Genomic DNA, 24660 nt, shown 5'->3' on the forward strand with positions numbered 1-24660 from the left:
TGTTTTTATATACTATCTCTGTCAAATTGCTCAGATCAACCGAATGCACCTTTAGGTTTCTAAAGGGAACCACTCATTTTTTTAAGTTAATAAGAAAGGTACAAAAAAAACCAAATGCCTTTATATTCTTGTCTATTTTTCCATCATTCATAAATGTTTTTTAATGTTTCTAATCACTTTTTAAAATTTATTTCTGAATTATTTGTATTATTCATTTCTGTGAGGCTTTTCATCTATTATGTCTCTTTAACTGGTTGCTATGTGTGTGAGTCAATGCTATTTGGTTTGGACATATTATTAATTTTATTAAATTAATCTGCTAATTTGCTGAAGTATCTTGTCGAGGTTAGTCCTGTCACTGACTATGATTGTTTAGATGTGATGTAAACGCTGTCACTTTTCTGTTTATACCTTTACAGGCACTTATTCTAGCCAAGTCATATTTGGCTGACACTACCGAAATCATGCTAACGAGGTGTGAAGGGAATTAATACCTGTTCTATTTTCCAGGCCCTACTGGAAGTGCCCAAGGGATGGGTTGTCACCAAGACCCTAATGGGCTAGGATCTTTTGAAAGCTTCACTTGGGCTACAGAGTCCTTGCTGCTTATAACATAGATGACGAAAACAGACATCAGTCACTGCAGACTGCCCTCAAGTCTTTCTTCACTGCACAGTCTGATCAACAGGGCTGGTAATGGTACTGTAACTGGGCTCCCTCCGATCAGCTAAGGAGATAAAGAAAAAAAGTGCCTCATGACCTAGTCTTAGAAGTAGTAAACTCTCCTTTCTGTTCAGGGTCTTTGCTATAGTTATTAACGTGGATAACAGGTGAAAGAAAATGACTCAATGCTGCATTGGAGTGGATCTTACAAGTTGGTTCCAACACATACTTCGCTAAGTTTTGAGCTTTCAGAGCAAACACATACTGAAATCAAGTTGTCTATCATTTTTCACGGGTTATTTTTTGGACTGTTCTCAATTGTATAGGTATAGAAAAGACCTTTGACAAAGTTCAACTTCCCATAGTAGTACAAACCCTAGAAATATCCTGAGCACACTTTGGTATAATACATGTCTTAATACCTGACAAACTTACCATCAAAATGACATTAAGTGGAAATAAAATGACATTGTTTACTTTAAAATCAGGAATAGGACATGGGTCTTTACTATTTAATATAGAGCTTGAAGTCATAGAGATAGGTCAGGGAAAACAAAAAAATAAATATATGCTTAAAAAAGAAATAAATCAAACCATGTCCATCTGCAGATGATATATTTCTATGTTTAAAAGATTCTAAACGGGGGCTGGAGACATGGCTCAGAAGATATGAGAACTGGCTGCTCCTCCAGAGGTCCTGAGTTCAATTCCCAGCAACCACATGGTGGCTCATAACCATCTATAGTGAGATCTGGTGCCCTCTTCTGGCATGCAAGTGTGAGAAACACTTTCAGCATATAGCATGGCACACTATCAACAAAAGAGTTGGTAGCTTTTTTGAATATTTATAAAGAATGCTTGGCAAGGAAACTCAGGAAAAATCTACCCACAATAGCTAAAAAAGGAAAAGAAGAAGAACAAGAACAGTAACTTGTTTGTAATAGCTGAGAAGTATTCCGTTGTGTAAATGTACCAAAATTTCTGTATGCATTCCTCAGTTGAGGGACATCTAGGTTGTTTCCAGCTTCTGGCTATTACAAATAGAGTTGCTACGAACATGGTTGAGCAAATGTCCTTGTTGTATACTTGAGCATATTTTGGATATATGCCTAGGAGTGATATAGCTGGATTTTGAGGTAGCAATATTCCTAATTTTCTGAAAAAGTGCCAGATTAATTTCCAAAGTGGTTGTACAAGTTTACATTCCCACCAGCAATGGATGAGAGTTCCCTTTCTCCACATCCTCTCCAGCATGTATTGTCACTTGAGTTTTTTATCTTAGCCATTCTGATGGGTCTAAGGTAAAATCTCAAGGTTGTTTTGATTTGCATCTCCCTGATGACTAAGGATGCTGAATGTTTCTCTGCCATTTGATTTTCCTCTATTGAAAATTCTTTTTTATTTATTTAATTAACTTAGAGCTGGGCAATAGTTATTCCATTCTAAACCTCCAAGCCCTCATAGCTTCCTTCCATTCAGATTTTACCTATTATACTTGATTTTAGTCATATCTTAGGTCTGGTTCATATCCACACATGAACCAGAGGATCCACAGAGGAAGACAATGCAACCAGTCCTGATGAGACCTGATAGGCTAGGGTCAAATAGAAGGGAAGGAGGACCTCCCCTATCAGTGGACTTGGGGACGGGCATAGGGAGGAGAAGAGGGAGAGAGGGTAGGATTGGGTGGAGATGAAGGAGGGGGTCACAGCCAGGATACAAATTGAATAAATTGTAATAAATGATAAAAATTTTAAAAAATTAAAAAGGAACAATGTGGAATGAAGCTGACTGAGGTTATGTAAGACTTCAAAAATGCAAACCTTAAAATGCTGAAGAGAACATGAAGAAGATACTAGAAGATGAAAAGACCTGCCTCCCATCTCCTGCTTGATTAGAATTAATGTTATAAAGTGATTATATCCCTCAAATCCATCTCCAAGTTCAATTCAGTTACAGTACAAACCCTGAAACCACATGGATGCATATGACTTTGTTTGGAATAAATTTTATTTAATATTTCAAAATACTGTACAAGAATATGTAAATAAAATTATATTTCATAAATCAAAATATTCATAAAAACTCTTTAGTTTGATTCATCCTAATTTTGTGCACAGATGTGAAAAACTCATCAAGCATAAAATGCTTGCGTTCAAATGTATGAAAACTGTATGAGAGCCAACAGAAACATTCTACAGATTCAAGATGGAAAGCTGGTGATGTTGTCAGATGGGTGTAGCTATACTGGACCTTTCTTGTTTATTCCTTCTGCTTTAAGAAACATTGAAATAGGCCTTTGCTTACAGATATAACGGATTTTACTTTTACAGGATTCGGTCGAAACCAATTTGCCTGGACTATGAACAGCACAGCCCCTTGCCTTGGTGTTTAAGGGCTCTGGAAATCTGTAATGAGGAAGAAAATGTTAACATTTAGGAAAGAGTAAGGATGTTTAAGGTTATTTTTATTAGCTCAGAATGTGGAAAATATTTGAGTGAGAGATTTACTAACTGAGTGGTTTGAGGTCTATTTGTTTGGTCTTGTTTTGTCATCTTTCAACAATATTCACAGTTCTAAAAGTACATAAAACCCAGTCACTTCCTCACTGGCCCCTAGCACTATGACCAGAGTGTGTGATTGTAGATATGGTTTTGTTATTTGGTTACTTGTGGGTTTTCCTCCTCTATCAGAAATGGTTGGGTTGTTAGTTTTGTTTTTTGAGAAAAGGTCTCGGTATGCAGCCTTAGCTGATTTGCAACTCACTATGTAGATCAGGCCAACCTTGAACTCAAAGAAATATTCCTGCCTCTGCATGTCCAGCGCTGGGATTAAGGTATCTACCACAATGCTGCCGGAAATTGTTTTGATGATATGCTGGTCTTCTACTTGGTTAAGAAGTAGAAGCTGGGAAAAACAAACAAACAGAAAAAAGAACCAAAGGAAAAGCCCAGGAAACACATATGGACTCTGCAACATACCTATCAACATACAGAGAAACTACACAAAAACAAAGTTGGAAAACATATAAATAAACAAACAAACAAAAAAAAGCTTTAGAAAAAAAGGGTCCTGATCAAGCATTATGAAGCAAGCAACAACAACAAAACTCCAAAAATACCATTGAACCTGTTTTGTGTTGGTCAGCTACTTCTCGGCATGGGGCCTGCTCTTGATGTGGTAGGAATAAAATTTGGGGGTGCGTGAGGGTGGGGATAAGAGTCTGGAAGGAGTTGAGGGAAGGAAGACCATAATCAGGTTACAATGTATGAAAGAAAAAATGTATATATACATATATATGTATATATATATATATATATATATATATATATATATATATATATATATACATACATATGAGTTTGTCTAATCTAGGGGGAAAAGAGCGTAAACATAGTTATGGTATGACTCTCTAGATTTCATGCTTGCTGGTGAGAATGAGATCCAAGGATAAACAATTATACAGAAAATAACTGCTGAATATCTGAAGATGTTAAAAAAAAAAAAAAAAAAAAAAAGAGTGAGATCCACCAGAACAGCAACACAAACGGCCATGCTGTGTTCTCCAGGCCTGTCGATATCTGAGAACATGTAAGCAAGCATAGACACACGTTACAGGAAGGAAAAGACTAGAATTCTCTGACGGCTTCAGGTACACAGCTTTCATGTCACTTGAGCATGAATGTGAATGTTACAGGTAGAGAGAAATGACTGCTGTCCTGTTGTTCCTTTGGGTTTTTACATATTCTCATGCTCCATGAAGGACAGTTGAATTTCTGAGCCCTTGGCTGTGATTTTTTTTTTTAAATAATCTTAGCTAGAATAAAATCACAAAAGTGCCCCCAAATCCTCAGTGGCCAGAAACTTACAGCTCTTCTGAGGGAACTGAGCCATCCTCCCACCGCCAGGCATTCCATTCCTCACTGTAACGCATTCCAATCCAGAAAAAGACTTGACTGAAGTTCATAAAACTCTGCTTAGAGACAGAAAGAACAAGTTAAGCAAATCTGAGTGTTCTCAGAGAGCAACATACATAAAAGGCATTCAGAGTAAGATTCAGAGTGTGGGTGCTCGGGTTGAAATCATTTTGAACTTCTGATTTGAGAGGCATAGTCACGCCTCAAGTTCCTCCGTTACTAGGCCCATTCACTCATGTGGAGAAACACTACAAAATCTTGCTTCTTGAAGGATGAAAATTGTCAAAAAGAGAAAGAGATGTTCATTCTGTGTTACAGTTCCTTCGTGAGGTCAACGATCAAACGCAACCCCAGCTCTCCCAACTGAGCAGGGCACAGACAGCTTGAGAATTTCTTCATAAGAACTGAGTGATTTCCAAGATGAGTCCCGGGGGTGCGGGCCTGTAATCCCCAGCGCTTAGGAGGCTAAAGCAGAGCTTCATTCCGTTTGACTATAGAGGGACTTTACAGGAAAGCCAGGGATACCTGCCTCTGTCTCAAAGCACATAGGAAAAAAATTTTTTAAGCTTGGGCATATATATAGCACAATGCTAGAGTGCTTGCCTGGTGTGCCTCAGTGCCTCAGTTCAATCCTCTGAGACACACACAATAACAACAATAACAATGTACGTAATTTATAAATGTATGATTCACTGCTGGTTCTAATTACATCCCAGAAAGGTGGCAAAAAGCCATATAACATACGCAAAATGTTGTGTATTCTGCTTCAGTAAATACTAATTAAATGTCCCTCTGCTGGTTCTTTTGGCACTGTTAAAAAAAAAAAAAGTAGCCTACTAATCTGGAAAAGTTGGGGGTTTTACACATTAGCTCCTAATCTATTAAAATATTTGTCTCTATAATGCAAACCTTTGAAGACATTTTTGTAGGCTTTCTAGGAAATGTCTTAAGGTCAATTGGACTGAGGGTCATGAGCTCAGACAGAATTATCATTGTCTGCCTGGTAATAAAGACTTAGATGGGAGGGATCACTCTAGTCAGGTAGCAACATGCTAGCGGGTGAAAAATAATGTAAGAAACAAGAATGAAGAACTTGCCAATTCATTTCTGTTTCTGAGCTGAAGAAGACTGGAATTCTGAGAGGCACAGAAATCTCTGCTTCCTTCCCAAGAATTTGCTTCTTTGGAAATGAAGTAACAGTTGCACTGATATCCAATCCACTTTTCTAGGCAAGCACAGCACTCAGAAACTAAAAGACAAAACATATCATTGCAGATTTCATCTTCTTTGGTGTTATTTGACGTTCAAAATTATTTGCTTGCTATTCCTTTCCTTGTCTAGAAATATTGCTTCAGAATGTGTTAGTACACACCACATTTAGGAGGTATTAATCCAAAGGCTTTGCCCGTGGAGAGGGTATTCTAAAGATAGATCCAAAATGCAGCTTTCCCAGCTCTTTGTTATGTTTGGTGACCATTAGATGAGAGAACAAAAGAAATCCTGCATGTAGAAGAAAGTAGGATGGGGAGGTAGTTGGAAGCCTTTGAGAGTGTTCCCACAGCTGAGGATGGTGGTGAATAAAACAGTAACCGGATGAAGGAGATTTCCAGGGAAGGCCCCCTACCAATTCCCTAAGTCAGAGAAGGATACAGGAATTTGAAAAAATTCTTAAGTGTTCAGATATTTCCTTTTTTCAAAAACACTTGTGAATAAATAAAACCAATTAGCTTCAAGTTTGATGGACAGTTTATGACAGTACGGCCTCAATATCTCTCTTCCTCAGCAATAAACATCATAACACAGAGTAGGCACTCAACTCTTTATCACATAAATGGCATTAAAGTTGATAGAAGAAAAAAATTAACTGCATAAAAAGAAGGTCGTAAATCTGAGAAGCATTTGAAAACAAATGAAAACAAAACAAAAAACTCTATCAAACTAGAGTTTTGGGCTATCTCCTGTGGGTAAGTAAGGTTTATTATTACAGAGACGTCTACACTGTATTCTGAATCACAGGTACTGCTGTTAGCAAACACAAAATAAGATTTGTCTATAATGCTAGTTGTCATTTAACTTTTATCTACTAATTATTAATGAACACTCATTTGGAAACATATATGTGCCACTTCAGGCTAGTATCTTCATGAAAATTATGATGATGTTCTCCTAGACTTTGGACCTGGAATCTTCCCCAAAGGCCCATACATAAGAAAACTGGCACCAAATTTATGATGAGGCAGTAACACAGCCCTTTAGAAGGAGAATACAGTGGTGCTTTTCAGGGTACCAGGGTAGGCTCTTGAAAGGAGAGTGGAAACCCTCCTCTTCATATTCTTCTTCCTCTCTTTTGACTTCTAGCTACTGCGTGAGCAGCTCTGCTCCCACACATATGTCCACCATGACACACTGTCTCAGCATTGCTGCAAGAATGACAGGCCCAAATGATGACAGACCAAATCTTCTGAAACTATGAGGAAAAAGTAAACCTTTGCTCAATGCAGTGTTTACTTACAGTATTTCTTAAACTGGCTAACATCCACAAGTCGATGTAATTTATTTGTTTGTTTATTTGCTAAAGAACAATAAAATGAGATCATTTTCCTGAGTGAAACCATGTTACCATACATGAAAAATGATCCCTTCTATTTTATCCTTTCTGAGTCATAAAGTGTGTAGAAAAAAAAAAAAAACGGAACCTACCTTCTTGTAGTTCTAAAATGGGGGTTGGAGAAGGTGTTGATTGAATGCTCTGTATAGTAAATGCTGTAAGAAGTTATTAAAGGTTTGCTTAGTTTGACATGTATTTATAAAATAAAATATTATACATTAGAAAATTAAATGTTCATTATTAAATTATCTCATAACAATGTTGATTCTTTTATAGACTTTCCTAGAAACACTTACACTTTTTCATCAAAACTCCCAAAGTAACCATCAAAAAAAGACATTTTATTCCAAAGATCACAGACATCAACCTCCACCGAGTGATCCTAGAAACTATAGAAAAATATCAGACAGATTAATGACTAACAGATTAAAGTACGAATATAGAAAATGACATTCTTAAGAACAGAAACCAATAAGAATGAACCCAAAGACTTCTTCCTGTCATGGCAAATTTTTCCAGTAAAACCCTGGAGAATGAAGCTATTCCTTCAGAACCCCACCCATTAGCAAGCTTTGATGTGGTGTACCTTATTCTTTGATGAGGTTATTCATACATATTTTCTGACTCATTAGAATCACTTACTGCTGACTCCTCACGTCATCAGTGAAACAGAAAGAATAGATCAAGAAATAGTCATGGTGTTTGGTGGGTTTGCTTGATACATTTCTCTCTCAACAACGTCACAGATAAAAGATATGCATTAGAGAGATAATTAGAACAAAGAATTAATCACAATGCTATTTTCTTAAGTACAAAGCTTGTAAACGCCTGGCAGAAATCAAACAGATTACTGTCAGGATTTAGAGTCTGTCATTTGTCATAGCCCATCGTTGTTGGGAGAATACCATCATGCCGTATGTTCTCTCACAGTCTGAGCACAGACCATGCTTTGACTAGTGGCTTGTAGAGGTTTGCAGAAAAGAAGAGAGGAACCTTCTAGAACTGGTGTGGTGGAAGGTTACACCCCGAGTATGGATCAAAGATCTGAGTTCAGTTCACAGAACCTTGAAATTTGATACAAAACCAACCTTTGACTCTCTGTTTTCTCAACATTATGTTAGGTCTTATTCAAAGTCACTTTCTTATTGGCTGAGATATTTTAATATTGAAAGATTACCTGTTAATAACACAATATTATCAAAAATAGTTCTGCCACTAACAACAGTACAAGGTGTTAGTGAACCTTGGTGATTTTGAGAGGCCATAACACAGAATACAAATTTATAAATGTGTAAGTATCCTTAATATTTGGCATTTTTTATTCCATGGTGCCAATGAGTTAATCAATTTAGTTTCAGTTTCATTCTGAACATAACATTATGCCTGACAGAAACCACTCCCTAACTCCGTTAGAAAAAGGTATATAAAAGGATTTGCTTCACAAAGTCACATTCAAGTTTCAAAACTAAGAATCAAGAAAACAATGAACGCAGAAAGCATTAAAGCATGGAAAGTCTAAAAATATTCTCTGCTGATTATGTACTTTCTGTTTTGTTTTTTTAAACCTGCCCTGAAATTAGTTAATCAATGAAGTGTCCTTTCTATTTATTATCTTATCATGACTATTTCATCTTCTGAAAGAGGCATACGTACCTGCCATGAGGAGTGATGCTCCAAAGATGGTGCAGAGATGTGTTTGTGCTTTTTAAAGAATGATGTGGATCACAGAGCTGAGCAGGAAGCTAAGGAGGAGATGTAAAGCACTAAAAGAGGAAAGAACATTGAGTGTTGCAGTGATGATATTGAATTTTCTGTTGGTGATACACAGACGCACAGCAGGAATGAGAAAAAGTAAGACCTCAAGCTTCTAACAAGACCCAGGAACCACAAGACAGGAAATTCTCTCTATAGTTTTGTTACAAAACACTAGAGCAAAGATTGAAGGGTGATTGTTTTCAATGTGTGCACATCAAAGTTGGCTCTAAAAACTGTTTAGAAAATAAGAATAAGATGTACAAATCAATGGTAAATTCACTTTATATTATAAAATCCCACACAGAATTTCCACCTTTATAGTAACAAACACTTACTTTGTGTTAAACAAATTTTAAAGCACATATTATGCGCCAAAATTTTTGTTTTTGATGACTTAATAAATAAGATACCAAATGGAATAGTGGGGAAACTGAGGCACAATAACAATGACTTAAGTTTGATAACTAATATTTTTCCAAAGCACACATGGCATTTATCTCAAACCAAGTGCCTCGCTGGGTTGGATTGCACTTCCTGGGTTGACATTTCTCATCTTTAGTACAGACTGGAATATGGATGTTTTGTTCTGGTTTCTGAACCCTGAACCTATCCACAGTAGGCAAAACCCAGAAAGAATAAAAGCAGTATTCACTATTGTTGTGCTCTCTCTCTCTCTCTCTCTCTCTCTCTCTCTCTTCTCTCCTCCCCTGTTTCTCTTTTTCTCCCTCTCCCTCTCTCCCACACACATTTTTAACTTTACCTTTGATTCTTTCTGAAGTACTAGCTCTATTTTATTTTGCTCCCATTTAGTACACAGATAACTAAATTGTTTTTACACCATGGTATCCCCCCAATGTCTCCACTCAACACAGAGCTTATTTGCCCCAGTCACCTCGCTGAACACCTGATAAACTCTGACACAAACACAGCGTGTGTGTGTGTGTGTGTGTGTGTGTGTGTGTGTGTCCTTCACTTTTTTCTTAAAACTTCTGGAAGCCTTGATGCTCCCGTACATGGCAGCCCACAGTGCTGACTGATTATCATCAGGCTGGCCTTTATGGACACATATCAGGTTTGACACCGTTCAGCAGCATTGTCCTTAAGGCAAGAAAATGTGGAATGTTGAGTTTCTCGGAACTTACAGAAACACTCAGACACAATGGCACACATCTGTTATCCAAGTACATGGTAAGCAGAGGGGAAAAATCAAGAGTTCAAAGCCAGTTGCAACTAAAATATTTACATACAAGTATATTGAAACAGAAAATAGCAAGAAAGTTGAATAAATGTGTTTTGCTCATGAGTAAGCCCATTTTATTTTTACAGAAATATCTTTTAAAATATATTATCCATTTTTATTATCATAAATGTTATTGAATCATAATCTTTTTTTCTAAATTTTTCTCTCTTTTTGCTTATAAACCAAGACACAAAACATTTTCAGAATTCACTATCTATTTATCCTTCTAAGTCATTTCCCTCTTTCTCTTTCTGTATTTTAACATCACGTTCTGGCTACTAATACCATAGTTTAGTTTGCCTGATTTTAAAAGGCACTTACCTGGAACAAAACAATGCAAGCTTACACGTGTCTACATACAAGTCGTCCATAAACTCCTTTCTTTCTATCTGCTCTGTACCCAAGTGGGCTAAGTAGACACTTCCTGTGGTCAATGGACCAGAAACTCTTGAATGTCGTGATTGTGGGTCTCATCTTCAGCCCTGGAGATTCACTCACAACAGAACACATAGCAACAATCATCTCAAGGGTATGCTGGTGTGTGCTCACATGTACAAAACACATAGTTTAGGAAATAAATTGTTGTAATCATAACCATATAATTATTTGTTTGCATTATAGAAAATAATTATCACTAAATAGTTAATCTGAAGTATGATTTTATTTACAGAAAGGCTGGATTTAAAAAAAAATTTACCAATGTTTAGCAATTTTTGTTTGAATGGTCTAGTTCACTGGAGGAGATTTAATGCATTATATGCCAATTTTAGAGTTTGACTTGTATGTCTCATTTCAATATACATGTGCATGTCTGTGGATATGTCTATATATGTCTATATATATTCATTTGTATATGAGTGTATGTATCTCTTATTGAAGTATTTTGACATTCCACTATTTTACTGATGGAAAATTTTCATCCTCAGTAGTATCTGTATGTAAAGAGAATCATAAAAATATACCCAGCAACCTCGTTTAGAAAGACAGATGGGATGTGCATTGAACGTATGACAGGAGTCTACTGAGGGCATCTGAAAGACTCTAACTAGCAGTGTTTTCAAAGCAGATACAAAGACTCATGACCAAACCTTTGGCAGAGTACAGGGAATCATATGAAAGAAGGGGTGTTAGTATAATGGGGAAAGGATAGGAGCTCCACAAGGACCAAATATATCTGGGCACAGGGTCTTTTCTGAGACTGACATTCGACCAAGGACCATGTATGAATATAACCTAGAACCTCTGCTCAGATGTAGCCCGTGGTAGCTCAGTAACCAATTGGTTTCCCATAGTGAGGGGAACAAGGACTATTTCTAACAGGAACTCAATGGCTGGCTCTTTGGCCTCCCCACCCCCTAAGGGAGGAGCAGTTCTGTTAGGCCACAGAGGAGAGCTTTGCAGCCAGTCCTGAAGATACCTGATAAAACAGGATCAGATGAATGGGGAGGAGGTCCCCCCCCCATCAGTGGACTTGGAAAGGGGCAGGGTGGAGATGAGGGAGGGAGGGTGGGATTGGAAGGGAATGAAGGAGCGGGATACAGCTGGGATACAGAGTTAATAAAATGTAACTGATAAGAAAAAAATAAAATTAAAAAAATATACCCAGCAAGAAATAATTCCTCCTGTCTCTGAACATTCTTCCTGGAGTTTAAGATTCTGATATTATTTCAATTAAGCAGCAAGTTCCTTCTGTCATTCATCTATGAATATACTAAGCCTGCTCTTTTATGAGCTTTTTTTGCACTTCTTTAAAGTCCCTTAAAATATCCATCTAGTAACTCCCATCCAGGCAAGGAAATATTTGATAGAGTAGAAACACTTGCCATTCTAATTCAATAGCATGTTTTGGCTTGGCTGTCTGGTAAGTTTGCAGTTATAATTTGGCTTGAGCCTGTCTTTAAAATAAAATGCAATAACATCTTTTTGCAGTTTCAACTCAGTTTTCAGATTTATTCATGGATATTGATGAGAGACTTTGCAGAATATACTACCACTTTCTGTATTCACATTGAATTGAAATTAGCAAAAGAGCCACTTCTCATGAATAGCTAAGAAGACAAATAAACTCAAAGCAGCGACCTCCACCTTGTTCAGTCACAGTTTACTCACCCTGGAGGAGGAGAAGTGATGTCATGACAGTGTGGAACATTGGAGTTCCTTCTAAGCACTACCCTGTCTAGATGACTGTTTTACCTAAGAGTGATGTCTTCACAGAAGTGTCCAGATTAATATGACGTAATGACAACAGACAAAATAATCACATTCTCCCTGGTTGTTTAGGGTATAAAGATATTTATAAAGCCAGAGTAGAAAAACATATACAACTTATTTTGTAATTTCAGTCCCTAAGGTACACTCTCTCTAAATATTATGTTAATCCACCACAGGCGACCTCTAAGCAAATGTGAGAACTTCCTGAAAAAGCTGCAGCTATGGCTTCTCACCTCCTGGGTAGCTGAACATAGTTTAACTGTGGTGAGTTTGGTGGAACTTTGGGCCTTCATTCTGAAATACCACATCAAGGTTAACAGATTGGTCAGTTCTTGGCATCTAAAGCTCAAGCACTTCCATGGAGTATCAGTACACAGACAGAAGACTAAAAATCAGAGAGCTTTTGAAAAACTCAGCATCCAGCCTTGGGAGACTGAACTTTCTTCACTTGGAGATTGCATGTCATTTTACATGTTTCTTTGTTATTTAGATAGGGCTTCGCTGTACCTCAGGCTTTCCTGAAGCTCACTATGAAGGCCCGGCTAGCATGAAATTGAGGTAATTCCCCTGTGTCAACTTCCCCAGTGCTGAGATTAGTCATGAGCTATAGCATGCTTGGTTCAGGACAATGGTCATTAATCACTGGGTATAGTGAGTTTGGAGATTGACTCTTCAAAGGGATTTATTTTTTATTATTTTTTAAACTAGATGTGTGTGCATGTGTGTATGTGTGTGTGTGTGTGTGTGTGTGTGTGTGTGCATGCGTGCGTGCGTGCGTGCGTGTGTGTGTGTGTGTGTGTGTGTGTGTGCGTGTGCATGGAGTCGGGGTATGTGTACATAAAAGCAGTTTGCAAAGGCTAGAGGTGTAAGATTTCCCTGGAGCTGGGATTACAGCCATTTTGAGCCACCAGGCTCAGGTGCTAGGAACTGAGAGAGCTCGGGTCCTCTGCAAGAGGAGCAAACACTGTCTTAAGGATCTCTCTGGATTGTGATAGGAGCCCAGCCACTGTTTGGGTTTGACTTCAGCCAACAGTTCAGTGCAGTCCATGAGCATTAAAAGGCCACTGCTGAATACTTCCAACCACAAAAGACCACAAAGAACCTGAAACAATAATTCATGCCTACCCAAGCCTAGGTGTGACCATTTGGTCCAGGAGAGAAGTAGGGGGTGATTGGCAGGTGGAATGCTCTAATCTAAAGAGGCTACTGCAAAGCTATTGGAGTCCAAGCATTGATACTGACCGTGTAGCAGAAGACACAGTAGGGAAGAAAGGAGAGACTCTAAGTGAGCTTTGCAAGTGGCTATGGTTGATCATTATCACCGTAACTGCAATACTGATAAGATTCTAGCAAAGTGTGGCCACAGGAAACAACATTTGAGCCCATGACAATATTTACCTTATAAAAGGAAGGCTAAAAAAAAAGTGTCAACTGCAAACATAACCCAATGAACACGAAACATTGAGTGGACTGTAAACACCAGTCACCGTGGGATTCTTTAACTGGCTTTTACTAGAAGATTCAGAGGCAGAATCACCTGTGGAAATAATGAACAGGCACAGGCTGGAGAAAGGTTTGAAAGAATTCCACACACAATGTGATTGTGATTCTCGTCATAGATCCTGGTATCACAGACAACCCCAATGGTGTAAAAACGGTTTAATGCTCTGAAGTAATTTGTCATGTTGCTAATGTTTTGGTTTTTGTTTTTGTTTTTTTTTAATTAGGGAAATATTGAACTCTCGGTGAGGAAAATTCTTTACCTCCTTCCTCTGAGTTCTCATTTAACTATTGTCGCCAGGATTGGAACAGGAAAATGTCATAACAGAGTTTTATAGAAACTGTTCAAGTCAGATGAAAAGAAAGCTGACACCTGGCAATGATGCTTAAATTATAATAATTTATAATGTAGCGTATTGTCACCCATGTTTAGCAGTCATCCACTTGGGTATGTCACTTTGTGATAATTTAGTACGAACACAATTTTAGATAAAGAACTTATTTTGCAAGTAGTTTTTTATTTTATTTTAGTTTAGTTTAGTTTTTAACACTACAGTATTTCATTATTTCATTATTGTTTGACAATAAATTTCTATAGTATGAGTACACTAAAGTGCTATATGCATATATGGTATGCCAATAAGATTAAGTATGTTTTCAATATGGAAACAGTGTCCTAATCCAGGATTACAAGAATCATAGCAAAATAGAGGCACAGTTTTGCCAACAAAGTAAGGAAATAAAGTGAAATCAGGCTAAAATATAAACAGTGATTTTTTTGTTTTTTTTTACACATAATTCTCCTTCACTGCCTCTTTAAGGAAGTAGAACTCCAAGTTAGTAAAGTATATTGTACAAGTATAAATGTAAAGTTATTTACTTAAAGTTATTGGGGCAAAAGCTGATTTAGGGCTCCAATTTTTCAGATGCAAGAGATGAAAACATGATGTTTAGAAATACTGAACTCAGTGGCTGGCTCTTTGATCACCTCCCCCTGAGGGGGTAGCAGCCTTACCAGGCCACAGAGGAAGACAATGCAGACAGTCCTGATGAGACCTGATAGACTAGGATCAGAAGAAAGGAGAAGTCCTCCCCTATCAGTGGACTTGGGGAGGGACATAAGAGGAGATGAAGGAGGAAGGGTGGGATTGGGAAGGGACAGGGGACGAGGGAGGGGGATACAGCTGGGATACAAAGTGAAAAAGCTGTAATTAATAAAAAATAAATTAATAAAAAAAAACACTGACCTAAAGGTAGAACTGCCATAGCCACTCAAGACACAGAAAATAAAGCTGAGGAAAAGAAAAACAGTTGCCATCACTCTCTGCCTGGATATGCATTCCACACACATTATCAACAACATGTCTCAAAATATTACCTTAAGGAAACATGCTTTCTACACACTATGCCTATCAAGTTTTTTAACAAAGCAAAAGAAAAGCTGAGCTACTGCAAAGAAACAGAGTAGCAAGTGGCCCTGGAAAGTGGTAGGGATTTACTGAAACATGTTTAAAGAACTTCCCAGCATATCATAATACTCTGTATTTGCTCAGTAGTTTCCACATTTGTGAAGTATTATATTAAGATTTATAGATTTCGTAATATATAAATATTACTTCAAAGAAAGAATTGCAAACAGGTAACAAAACTAGTCATTGGTAAGAAGGCTGGAAGACTACAAGGGAATTGTGTTAATATAAAGAAATTATTCTGGAATGCATAAAATTTAAGATGTGTTGATGAACCAATAGTGGGAGAAGAGATGGACACATTTATGATAGTGAGACAAAGAGCAAAATGTTATAAAAACAAAGTGTGCAAGTTGTCCTTCATCTTGTATAAGCCATTAAAGTATCTAAATTGGCTGAATTAAAGTAAATACCTAATAACTCTTTCGTTCTAGTATTTTTAACTATTATTAAGACACAATGATAATTTTGCAATTTCAATTTTTAAATCAAAATATTTTACATGAAAACATGACAGACCTCTGTCCTCAGTTAGTTCTGTCAGGAAGACTACATTGTACAATGAGTTGGACAAGTGTATTGAAATCAAGCTGATAACTAATTTCAAAACTTTCAAAGTCACTACAACTCTTGGGTGGTCCGATTACTCATGATTTTACTATAATATGTCTGTTTTCACGTAGTAATACATTTTGACACATTGTAGAGCACACACACATACACACACACACACACACACACACACACATTCTGTATGCTAAGAAGAAACAAGAGTGTTACTTTACATAGCCCAAACTTTTAAATATCCAATGGTTTAACCTGAATTCACCTACTTTAACTCACTATTTCATTCAGAAATCATTTATGACAGTATATTCTAAAATGCATGCAATAAATATATTAGCATAAACATTGACAAGGAATGAGACTAGAACATATTTGAATACAGTTTTATTTAAGCAAAGGCAAACATTTGCAACATTTTCTTCATAAAATAAGCACCCAAGAAGAAAGTTAAAGAAGAAAAGTTTAATTTTCGTATCTTTTGTGAACATATAAGATTAAAAATGATACTTCTTGCAAACATATGGCAGTTTAGTTGCACAGTTTTCAGCCAAATAAGCTCCTTTTAATTTATAAGATGCACAGGAGTAATTCATATAAATTTGAAGACCATAAACCCTAAAATGAAACAAATTCCACTGTTATCAAGAAATTATAAAGCATTCAAGTCCCTAAGAGAATGAAGAATTGTTACCTGGTATATCAACTTTAAAAACCCAATCTGTAGGATTTCTGTAACCCATAATTCATATCAGTAAAATGTTAGTAAACCACAGAATTATTAAATAAGTATTCAACTGTAAATATCAATATTTCAACTAAGAAGAAAGAGTCTAAGGGCAAGGGATATCAATCGGTTGTCAAGGAAGATAGAGACTGTGAGTAGGGCTGAGAGGTGCAGCTTAATGGAGGAACATGATGTTGACAAGATCAAGGCCAGATCAATGACACTACAATAAAAAATGAATTAAAAAAAAACAGAGCAAAATCAACTATGACTAACTCACCTAATTAAAATTTTCCAGTGATATAAATATACATTTAGGCAAGTGTTTAGTCTCATAGTGAGTGGAATATTAGAGACCAAGAGGACATCAATGACATACTAAAGGCTACATAAGATCTTACATAATGAAGTCATTAGCCTGACAGGCTAGGGGGCAGAACACTGAACTGAGGAGGTTGTTCTTGAGACTTAGAATTAAAGAATTTATGCTAAAGGAAGGTGCTGCTAACTCACCCTTAGATAAATAGGAGTGGCTTGATCCTCTGGCTAAAGGCATCATTTCCTGAATGTGTCCCTCTTTTCTCTGCTGGGAAAGCTTTTTGGGGAAGGGGGCCAGTGTTAGGGAAAAAGTGAAAGAGACTGTTGAAACCTGTGAGATAGTGGGTGATTCCAAATCAGGAAAGAGGGTTTCAAGACAAGTGTGTGACAATAATTTTCATTCACATAGGGTCTGTGTTCAGGGTCAGCTCTAGGAACATCCCCCCTCTGCTGGTACTTTTTATGAAGGGCCATGTGGACAGAGGACTATAAACACTGTTTTGCTATTGGTTTTGTTTTATTATTCACCTCCTGCAGTGTTTTAAAAATTAAGTAGGGAATAAAAGCAGTTGTTAAAGTAAAAAAAAAAAAAAAAAAAACAAAACAAAACAGAAAAACAGCGAGCTTTGCCTCCACAAAAGTTCCAAGTTTGCTTGAGCCTCAGCATGTGTTTGTTTCTGCTTCTTCAGCTCAGGATGAGGAAAACCTACTATGTGCTTGTCCTATTTTCAAATCTCACAGACAAATCATGTTTGGATCCAGAGATTCACAGCTGGGCGAAAGGTCAGCCTCAGGGTGAGTCAGATCTCAAGTCGACTAAAAATTGGTGCTGGGGAAGGTTGAATGCCTTTGGTGCATTCGGAACAGTGTGTGAATATTTTTGAAATGAGAGACATGTGAAACTGGAGGAGTAAGAGGGCAGGGAGTTCACTAGGCCACTCCAAATCCAGTGTTCGGAATCTGTCTGGAGATGGAATCACTAGGTGAGTCAGTTAAAATGTCCAGGTGCATCTTGGTATCTTCGGAAGAACAATTAGTATAAGGACAGAGGTGGGGGTGGGGGAGGCTGGCTCTAAGCTAAGCTGGGCTTCAGAGGAAACTGTCCTAAGCTCAGACTTCTAGCTGAGAAAAAAAGAGAAGAAAAAGAATAGAAGAAAAGCCTTTTGTCTATGCTGCGCAGTTTATTCCAGTTTGCTGTGGAAGTTCATAAGAGAATGCTGAGGGGAGAGTGGGTGAAGAGATGCGGTCTGCTCTTCCGCACGTGGAATGGGCACAAAAGACTGCTCCCGCAGCTCTCCCATGGTGCTTAAATTGTACCCAGAACCCTTCATTCGTGCCGTAATTAAGCACCTGATGCTTTGTGAATACTTACATCTCAGAGGGTAGAACCGAATGGTTTTCCCACAGCCACTGTTCGTTGGTCTCGTTGTAGTAAACGCCAACCCAGAAGAAGGATTTCAAAGTGAAGAAATCCTGAAAGTGAGAAAACACAAATGCAGACAGTTCCCATCATTATCTTTTCCTCGGCGCTATGGGAGTGCCTCTGGAAAATCAACTCTCTCTGCAGCCTCGCCAAATGATTGCAAGACATGCCTTAACAATGGAAAGCACAAACTTTCTGCTCTCCTGGGAGATTTGGAAAATACGCAAATAACATGAGTGAAAAGATAGTGTTGAAAGGCCTCAACGTTGAATGTTGCACGGGGCCCCACACTGGCCTCTTAGGCATGACCGAGGATGCGGGTCGGAGCCTGAGCACAGCTCTCTCCGCTGGCCTTGTCCCAGTTGGCCCAGGTAGAGCAGGGAGTGGACTCTAATCTGAATGTTCCTCTGCCAGGCTCAGTCCCCTCCCTGCTGACTGTGCTCCAGATGGGTCAGGCAGAGCAGGCTGATTACAAGTGGCCATTGGTGCTGTGGGGGTCAGCCATCACAACAAACGGGCAAACGGGTGCTGATTTTATGGATTCAGATTCAGCCATGTAGCCACTTGCTGGCCCAGCAGGCTCTGAGCTCCTGGTACCCAGATTTGGTTTGGCTTTGCCATCTCGGGACTAGGACCCTGTAAATTTATCTTGTCCAGCTGGTCTCTACACGGGAACCAGAAGAACCCTGGATTGGGGTTGGGGTGCTTCCTTGGGCCCAGACGCTGCCCTTGGGAAAAGAAGGCATGATCCATTGTCTGGTTGATGGAACAAAGCGCTCTTGGACCTGGGGAAGAGAGCCAACCCCTGACATTATAAATGGTACTCTGCTAAGCTTGCAGACAGGAGCCTGACAGAGTTGTCCTCTGAGAGGCTCTACCCAGCAGCGCCTCAAAACAGATACTGAGACTCACAGCCAAACATTGGATGATACTTAGCATTGTGGAAAAGTGGGAGGAAAGAGAAAAGAATCTGGAGGTGACAGGAGTACCACAAGAAGACTAACAGCCAACTAACCAGGGCCCGGAGGAGCTTGCTGAGACTGAACTGGACTGAGGCCCCAGGGATATAGCAGATGGACAGCTTGGGCTTCATGTGGGTCCTCTTGTAAGGGAAGTGGAGAGTGTATCTGACGTGGACTCACTTGCCAGCTTTTTGATCACTTCCTCCTGGCAGGCCTGCCTTACCAGACCACAGGGGAAGAGGACATTCTCAGTCCTGATGCAACTTGATGAGCTGGGGTGGATGGGAAAGGGAGCTCCCCTATTCTGAGGAAGAGGCAAGGGGGAAAGAGGGAGGGCGGACCTGGGAAGGGAAAAGGGATAGGGCTACAATCAGGATGTAAAATGAATAAAAAATAATAATTAATTTATTTTTAAAGGAAAAGGATTGTGTAACAACAACAACAAAAAGATAGTGTTGAGTTTGAGACAAGAATGAGGTTTATTTTAAAAGAATCTTCACAAGTTTCTTGAATGCTAACTTTACTGTGGCACCCTGAGGCATATAATAAACAGACTCTATTGGGGAAACACATAGTACACTAACTTTATTCTGACATAACTGCTGGAGTTATAAAAGATTTCCTCACATTGTCACTTGGTCTTCTAGACCAAGAGACTGTGCCATCTTCATGTGGGACTAGGCAGGGTTGTTCTGTCTAGGTTTGTTTTACTTTTCTCTCCAGCTGAGCTGTTACTGAAAGCAAGTGTTTTCCTTCTGAATTCATTACATGCATTTATCTGTCTGTCTATGTATCTATCTATCTATCTATCTATCTATCTATCTATCTATCTACTGGTACTGCTGAGGACTGTAGGACATGTGGGACAAATGTTTTACCAGTGAGCTACATTCTTCAACCCCCTATATTTTTTTTTTAGAAAGGGCCTTGTTAAGTCGCCAAGGCTTGCCTTGGACTCACTCTGTTGCCTAGACAGGACTTGAACTTGTGATTCTCTAGCCTTGGGTTGCCAAAGAGATGGGATTACAGGCCTGTACCACCAACCCCAGGTTCAGTGGTGTTTTGTTTTGTTTTGTTTCATGACTTTAATTGCAAATATTATTTCACTATTTCTCTCTTTCTCATACGATACACACATTTACCCTATATTTTTCACATAAAGACTGAAACAAAATGGAAAACAGTTTTATTCTTCAACCACTGATCTAGTGCTCTGCTTAAGCGAATGTAAGTGGCATTCAGTTTAACCAGAGTTAATCCCTTCGGGGCCCTCCTGCCTTGTGACTCACAGTGGCAGTAGCTTACCATCTCCTCTCTCTCCATCCGTAGGAGACTGGAATTGAGAGACAAGCAGGCACGCTGACTCTCTCTCCAACTTAGATTTTCCTTGGAGAAGTAATAACAGCTGCATCTGAACCAGACCCAGTCCTCCGGACAGGGATGATGAGGTCCTAGAGAAGGAGTGTCTGTCACTCTGCTGAGGAGTTTCACAAACTCTGACTTTGCTTTTCATTTTTTTTTTTCTTCAAACAAGGAGCTTGCACGCTTAGGGTACGGTAACAATATTCTATAAAAACAGCTGAAGTAATTATAATAAAACTATGAGCTGGAAACACATGCTTCTGGTTTTATTTTTATCTGAACTTTAAGACCGTTTCTATTTCATAGCGCACACATCGGCTGAGACTGGTCCATCCTCACTGCTGAGCCATCAGGCTTCTGAAGTCAGAGTGAGAACACTCCTTTACACCATTAGGTTCATTTTTGTTGTTGTTGTTGTTGAAAAGTTGCCCTTCCAAATTTGTTCTCAAGTTAATCCTGTTTCCATATAGAGCGACAGAATCTCACAAGAATGTCCAAGCTCTGTACAGAGGCATGTAATAATGCCAACAGAGCTTCTGCATTATGCTGCAGTTGGTTACACAAAAACCTCTGCCCCCTATTAATGAGAGCTGTGAAAGGTCTGGGACCACGTCATGTTCTTGGTTCTGCCGAAGCGTCTTGCCTGTGAAGACTATGTCAGCTACTCACAGAAGCAATGCAAGCAAGAAAAGTGTTTTCCCGAATGGATCTGTGCGCAAAGGTTAGGATATCAGCACCTTACCTTTTTGCTGGATGGTGGAAGATGTTCTTTCAGAAGATGCTACAAAAATAGTCCACATCACAATTAGTTCTTTTATGTGGACACATCAACAGAATTAACAAGAGCTTCTCTGTTCTACAATAACAAATAATCAATTTTAGAGACAATGTTTAAAAAGGAAGAGGTTTTTATTGTTGTTGTTTTCTGGTGATGGTACTGGAGATTCAGTCCAATGTGCACATAGTTGTGCTCACAGCCAGGGAGGAATTTTGATAAGTTACTGCGGGCCTTCCCCAGAGGAGGACAGAGAGAAACACTAGGGTCACTCACGATTTGTAGTAAAAATGGTCACCACGATGGTTGCAGCCATCAGGAGAAGGCATATGACACCAAGCACACTAGAGATGAGCCTCCATGGAGAAGGTGAGAAATTCTCTGTGAAGGAGAAACCAAAGAGTAGAATTAAAAGCAGCTGGTAGAAGGGACAGACAGGGTTATCCAATGGGTTGCTTTCATCAGCAAAGCATCCAGTGAATTCTGATTCCAAATACTTCTGATTCTCATAGCAAGCCTGTTAAATATTTTCACCCAAGGTTTAAAGCAAACAGTGGCACTTTAGGGGGGAAAAAAAAAGCCTGAACAACATAAATATATTTACTTACTAAACATCACATGGCAAACAAATGTATCTGGAATGTTCAGTGGAACTAGTTTAATATTCCATGTAGAAAATGCAAATACCACAGGGGGGAAAGATAAACCAAAACATCAGGGAATAATTCAGAATTTGTACAATACAGGAACTGAAGTAGAATCTTTTTTTTTTTTTTTAGTAACTTTTTTGGTTAAAGTAATCAATTAATAGAACTGAGCTTATAATTTCTATCTTTGGTCTCCAAACCCTACTCTCTACCACCCTCTTTGGGGTGAAGAGGGTGTGTGTGGTGGGGGAGCTAAAAATAAAAAAATAAATTTAAAAAAACAATTTGAAAAGATTGGTTTAGCTCTGAATTCAACCCTGTACAGGTGACTGCATTCTGAATTAGAAAGTCAAATGGCCATCATTTGATGAGTCCTTCTCCTTCCATAATTTCTGACTCTTGTCTTTAATTCAGTGAACATTTATCAAGGTTTAGAGAGAGTGTCACAGAAGGATGAGACTTAGTAACGGAGTGTTTTTCAGTGCATGTGCCTGGTTTGCACTGGTCAGCTGAACGGCTTCTACCTTCTCTCTGCTGGCAAACAGCCTGGGGCCAAGTCATGATAGACCCAAACTTCACCTTAGTCAGAATCTCTCATCTATTTAATTTTTTTTTGTTTCCTCTTGCTTTGCTGCTAATATTCTGTTCCAAATGCTCACCACTGACTAGACAAAATCTCCCATTAGAAGAAATAAATGAAGATCAACATACTCTAGGTGAACATTCTATAGAGGCAAGTGCCAAAGGCTTATGCAATGGGTTTTTGTTTTCTTTTCATTTGGGGATGAGTTTTCAGACTACCTGAATTCCTATGGAAATTTTACTTCATTTTTTTAACTCTCTCCACTTTAATGGTGTTCCTCACTGGGAATATCCCTGTCTTTCAAAAAGTAGGATAGGACTAAAGGTGAAAGTGGCATTCTGGTTCCCAGCACTTAGCCACTCAAGGTCTTTTTTTTTTTTAAATTTAGCAATCTATGAATTAGCCTCAGCCAATTCCTAAACTCCCTTCCTCTATCTAAGCCTGGATCTTACAGATATTTAAGGCAAGCCTGTGATTATCAGAGAAGCATTCCAGAAATAAGGCATAACCTATAACTCTATTAACTGCATGAAACCTTAACAAAGATTTTATTTTATCTGATATCCACATTGTTTTGGGTTCCGAGTCTGAAGAACATACATTCACCTTTTGTTTGTTTCAGGATATGGTGAAATAAAAATCTCAAAGAGTTTCCTGTGCGCCACACCCTGGTCAGAAACTCATCAACCCAACCAAATTCTCAGGGTGAGATTCCAAAACCCAGTGCCCTAGAAAGCTATAGTTAGTAATTTTTCACACTTTAATTTCTAGAATCTGGTAGCCAGGGAATTCAGTCCCATCCTTTTTCACTTCTCAAAAGTTTATTTTTCTTTTCAAGGATAAAACAACTCTTAATTTGGCAATGAAACATCTAAACTATCTAGATGACCCTTTAAATTATTGTAGCATTGGCCTTTTGGCCTTTCTTATCATCTTGATTAAACTGATACTCCATTTTAATGTGTGTGTTTCTAACTTGATTCAGAAAAAGAATAAAAGAAAGAAAGAAAGAAAAAAAGAAAGAAAGAAAGAAATACCTTTCTGCCACTTTTTTTATCTCCCTAGTATACAACAAACCTTAACTATAACCTTAATTTTCAACAATCTCTCTGTGTTTGCTGAATACAATAACACACCTTCAGCAGTGATGTCGTCTCCTATGTTTTTGTGCTTCTTAAGACGTTTTTGGTATTTTTGCTCGATGAATGACAATTCATTTGAGCTAAATGTATTCTTAATATTCTTCTTTGCTTTGCACTTCTGCTGGGAGTTCACATTTAGGTTAGAACGGGTTATGGGTGCTTCATTCATCTTTATAAAGAGAAAAAATGCTGCATGAGAGAAAAGGCAAATATCAGCATATTATTTGCAGAGGTGTATTTTAGTAAAAATGAATGAAGCAATGATTCTAAAAACTTTTGTGTTGAGGAATAGATAAGCCCATAAGCTTTTATGAATGCATGCTTTCAACTTTGAAACCTAAAATATATGAAAACATACTGCCAAAAACTTAGAAGTAAATTAAGTGAATTAACTTCAGGTGAGTTCGAAGTCATGCCCTCAATTACTTTCCAAAAACATCGTGGTTCTGAGACTCCAACCCAACACCTTGTGCAGGTATGTAAGTACAGGTGGGCTGTAAACCCAGCCCCTGATTTATACAGACAGATTCTCACTATACAGCTAGATAGGCCTTAAATTTTTATCTCTCTTGCCTTCGTTTCCAAAGAGGTGGGGTTCTAGGCACATGTCACTATGTCTGGCTGAATTTCTTCTTAAATAAATGTGTCTTAGTTGGTTTGTTTAGTGTATAGGAGGTGCCAAGTTTATCCGTAACAACACACACACACACACACACACACACACACACACACAAATGTTGAAGGAAAAAAAAAGAAAGAAAGGAAGGAAGGAAGGAAGGAAGGAAGGAAGGAAG

At 38.4% G+C, this 24660-nt stretch overlaps 2 protein-coding genes across 2 annotated transcripts; both read right to left on the reverse strand.

Moving 5' to 3' along the window:
• Window positions 1–2781: 2781 nt before the first annotated feature.
• Window positions 2782–10551, reverse strand: LOC129680327 (natural killer cells antigen CD94-like). Its single transcript, XM_055611927.1, has 7 exons — window positions 10505–10551; window positions 8842–8951; window positions 7485–7577; window positions 7281–7343; window positions 5678–5829; window positions 4533–4636; window positions 2782–3071 (listed from the first exon to the last, which is right to left on the reverse strand). The coding sequence occupies exons 2-7, from the start codon at window positions 8846–8848 to the stop codon at window positions 2906–2908; spliced, it is 585 nt and encodes a 194-aa protein (XP_055467902.1). The 5' UTR covers window positions 8849–8951; window positions 10505–10551; the 3' UTR covers window positions 2782–2905.
• Window positions 10552–16424: 5873 nt separating this feature from the next.
• LOC129680005 (killer cell lectin-like receptor subfamily E member 1) lies at window positions 16425–24035 on the reverse strand. Its single transcript, XM_055611532.1, has 6 exons — window positions 23859–24035; window positions 21771–21873; window positions 21462–21500; window positions 20663–20808; window positions 18345–18445; window positions 16425–16545 (listed from the first exon to the last, which is right to left on the reverse strand). The coding sequence occupies exons 1-6, from the start codon at window positions 24033–24035 to the stop codon at window positions 16425–16427; spliced, it is 687 nt and encodes a 228-aa protein (XP_055467507.1).
• Between the last annotated feature and the right edge of the window lie 625 nt (window positions 24036–24660).

The sequence above is a fragment of the Psammomys obesus genome, unplaced genomic scaffold (assembly GCF_907164565.1).
Source record: "Psammomys obesus unplaced genomic scaffold, mPsaObe1.curated_primary_1811, whole genome shotgun sequence".
In the NCBI taxonomy this organism is placed as follows: Eukaryota; Metazoa; Chordata; class Mammalia; order Rodentia; family Muridae; genus Psammomys; species Psammomys obesus.

Excerpts from the sequence above, each read along its gene's own strand:
- LOC129680327 (XM_055611927.1), bottom strand. Across the intron at positions 5,830-7,280 it reads CATTTTAGAACTACAAGAAG|TTTCTGAGTGCTGTGCTTGC; the intron begins GTAGGTTCCGTT and ends TTTGTCTTTTAG. Across the intron at positions 3,072-4,532 it reads TCAGTTCCCTCAGAAGAGCT|ATTTCCAGAGCCCTTAAACA; the intron begins GTAAGTTTCTGG and ends TCCTCATTACAG.
- LOC129680005 (XM_055611532.1), bottom strand. The coding sequence starts at position 24,035 with ATGAATGAAGCACCCATAACCCGTTCTAACCTAAATGTGAACTCCCAG. Across the intron at positions 21,874-23,858 it reads ACGACATCACTGCTGAAGGT|AATTTCTCACCTTCTCCATG; the intron begins GTGTTATTGTAT and ends TCCTTCACAGAG. Across the intron at positions 21,501-21,770 it reads GACCATTTTTACTACAAATC|CATCTTCTGAAAGAACATCT; the intron begins GTGAGTGACCCT and ends CTATTTTTGTAG.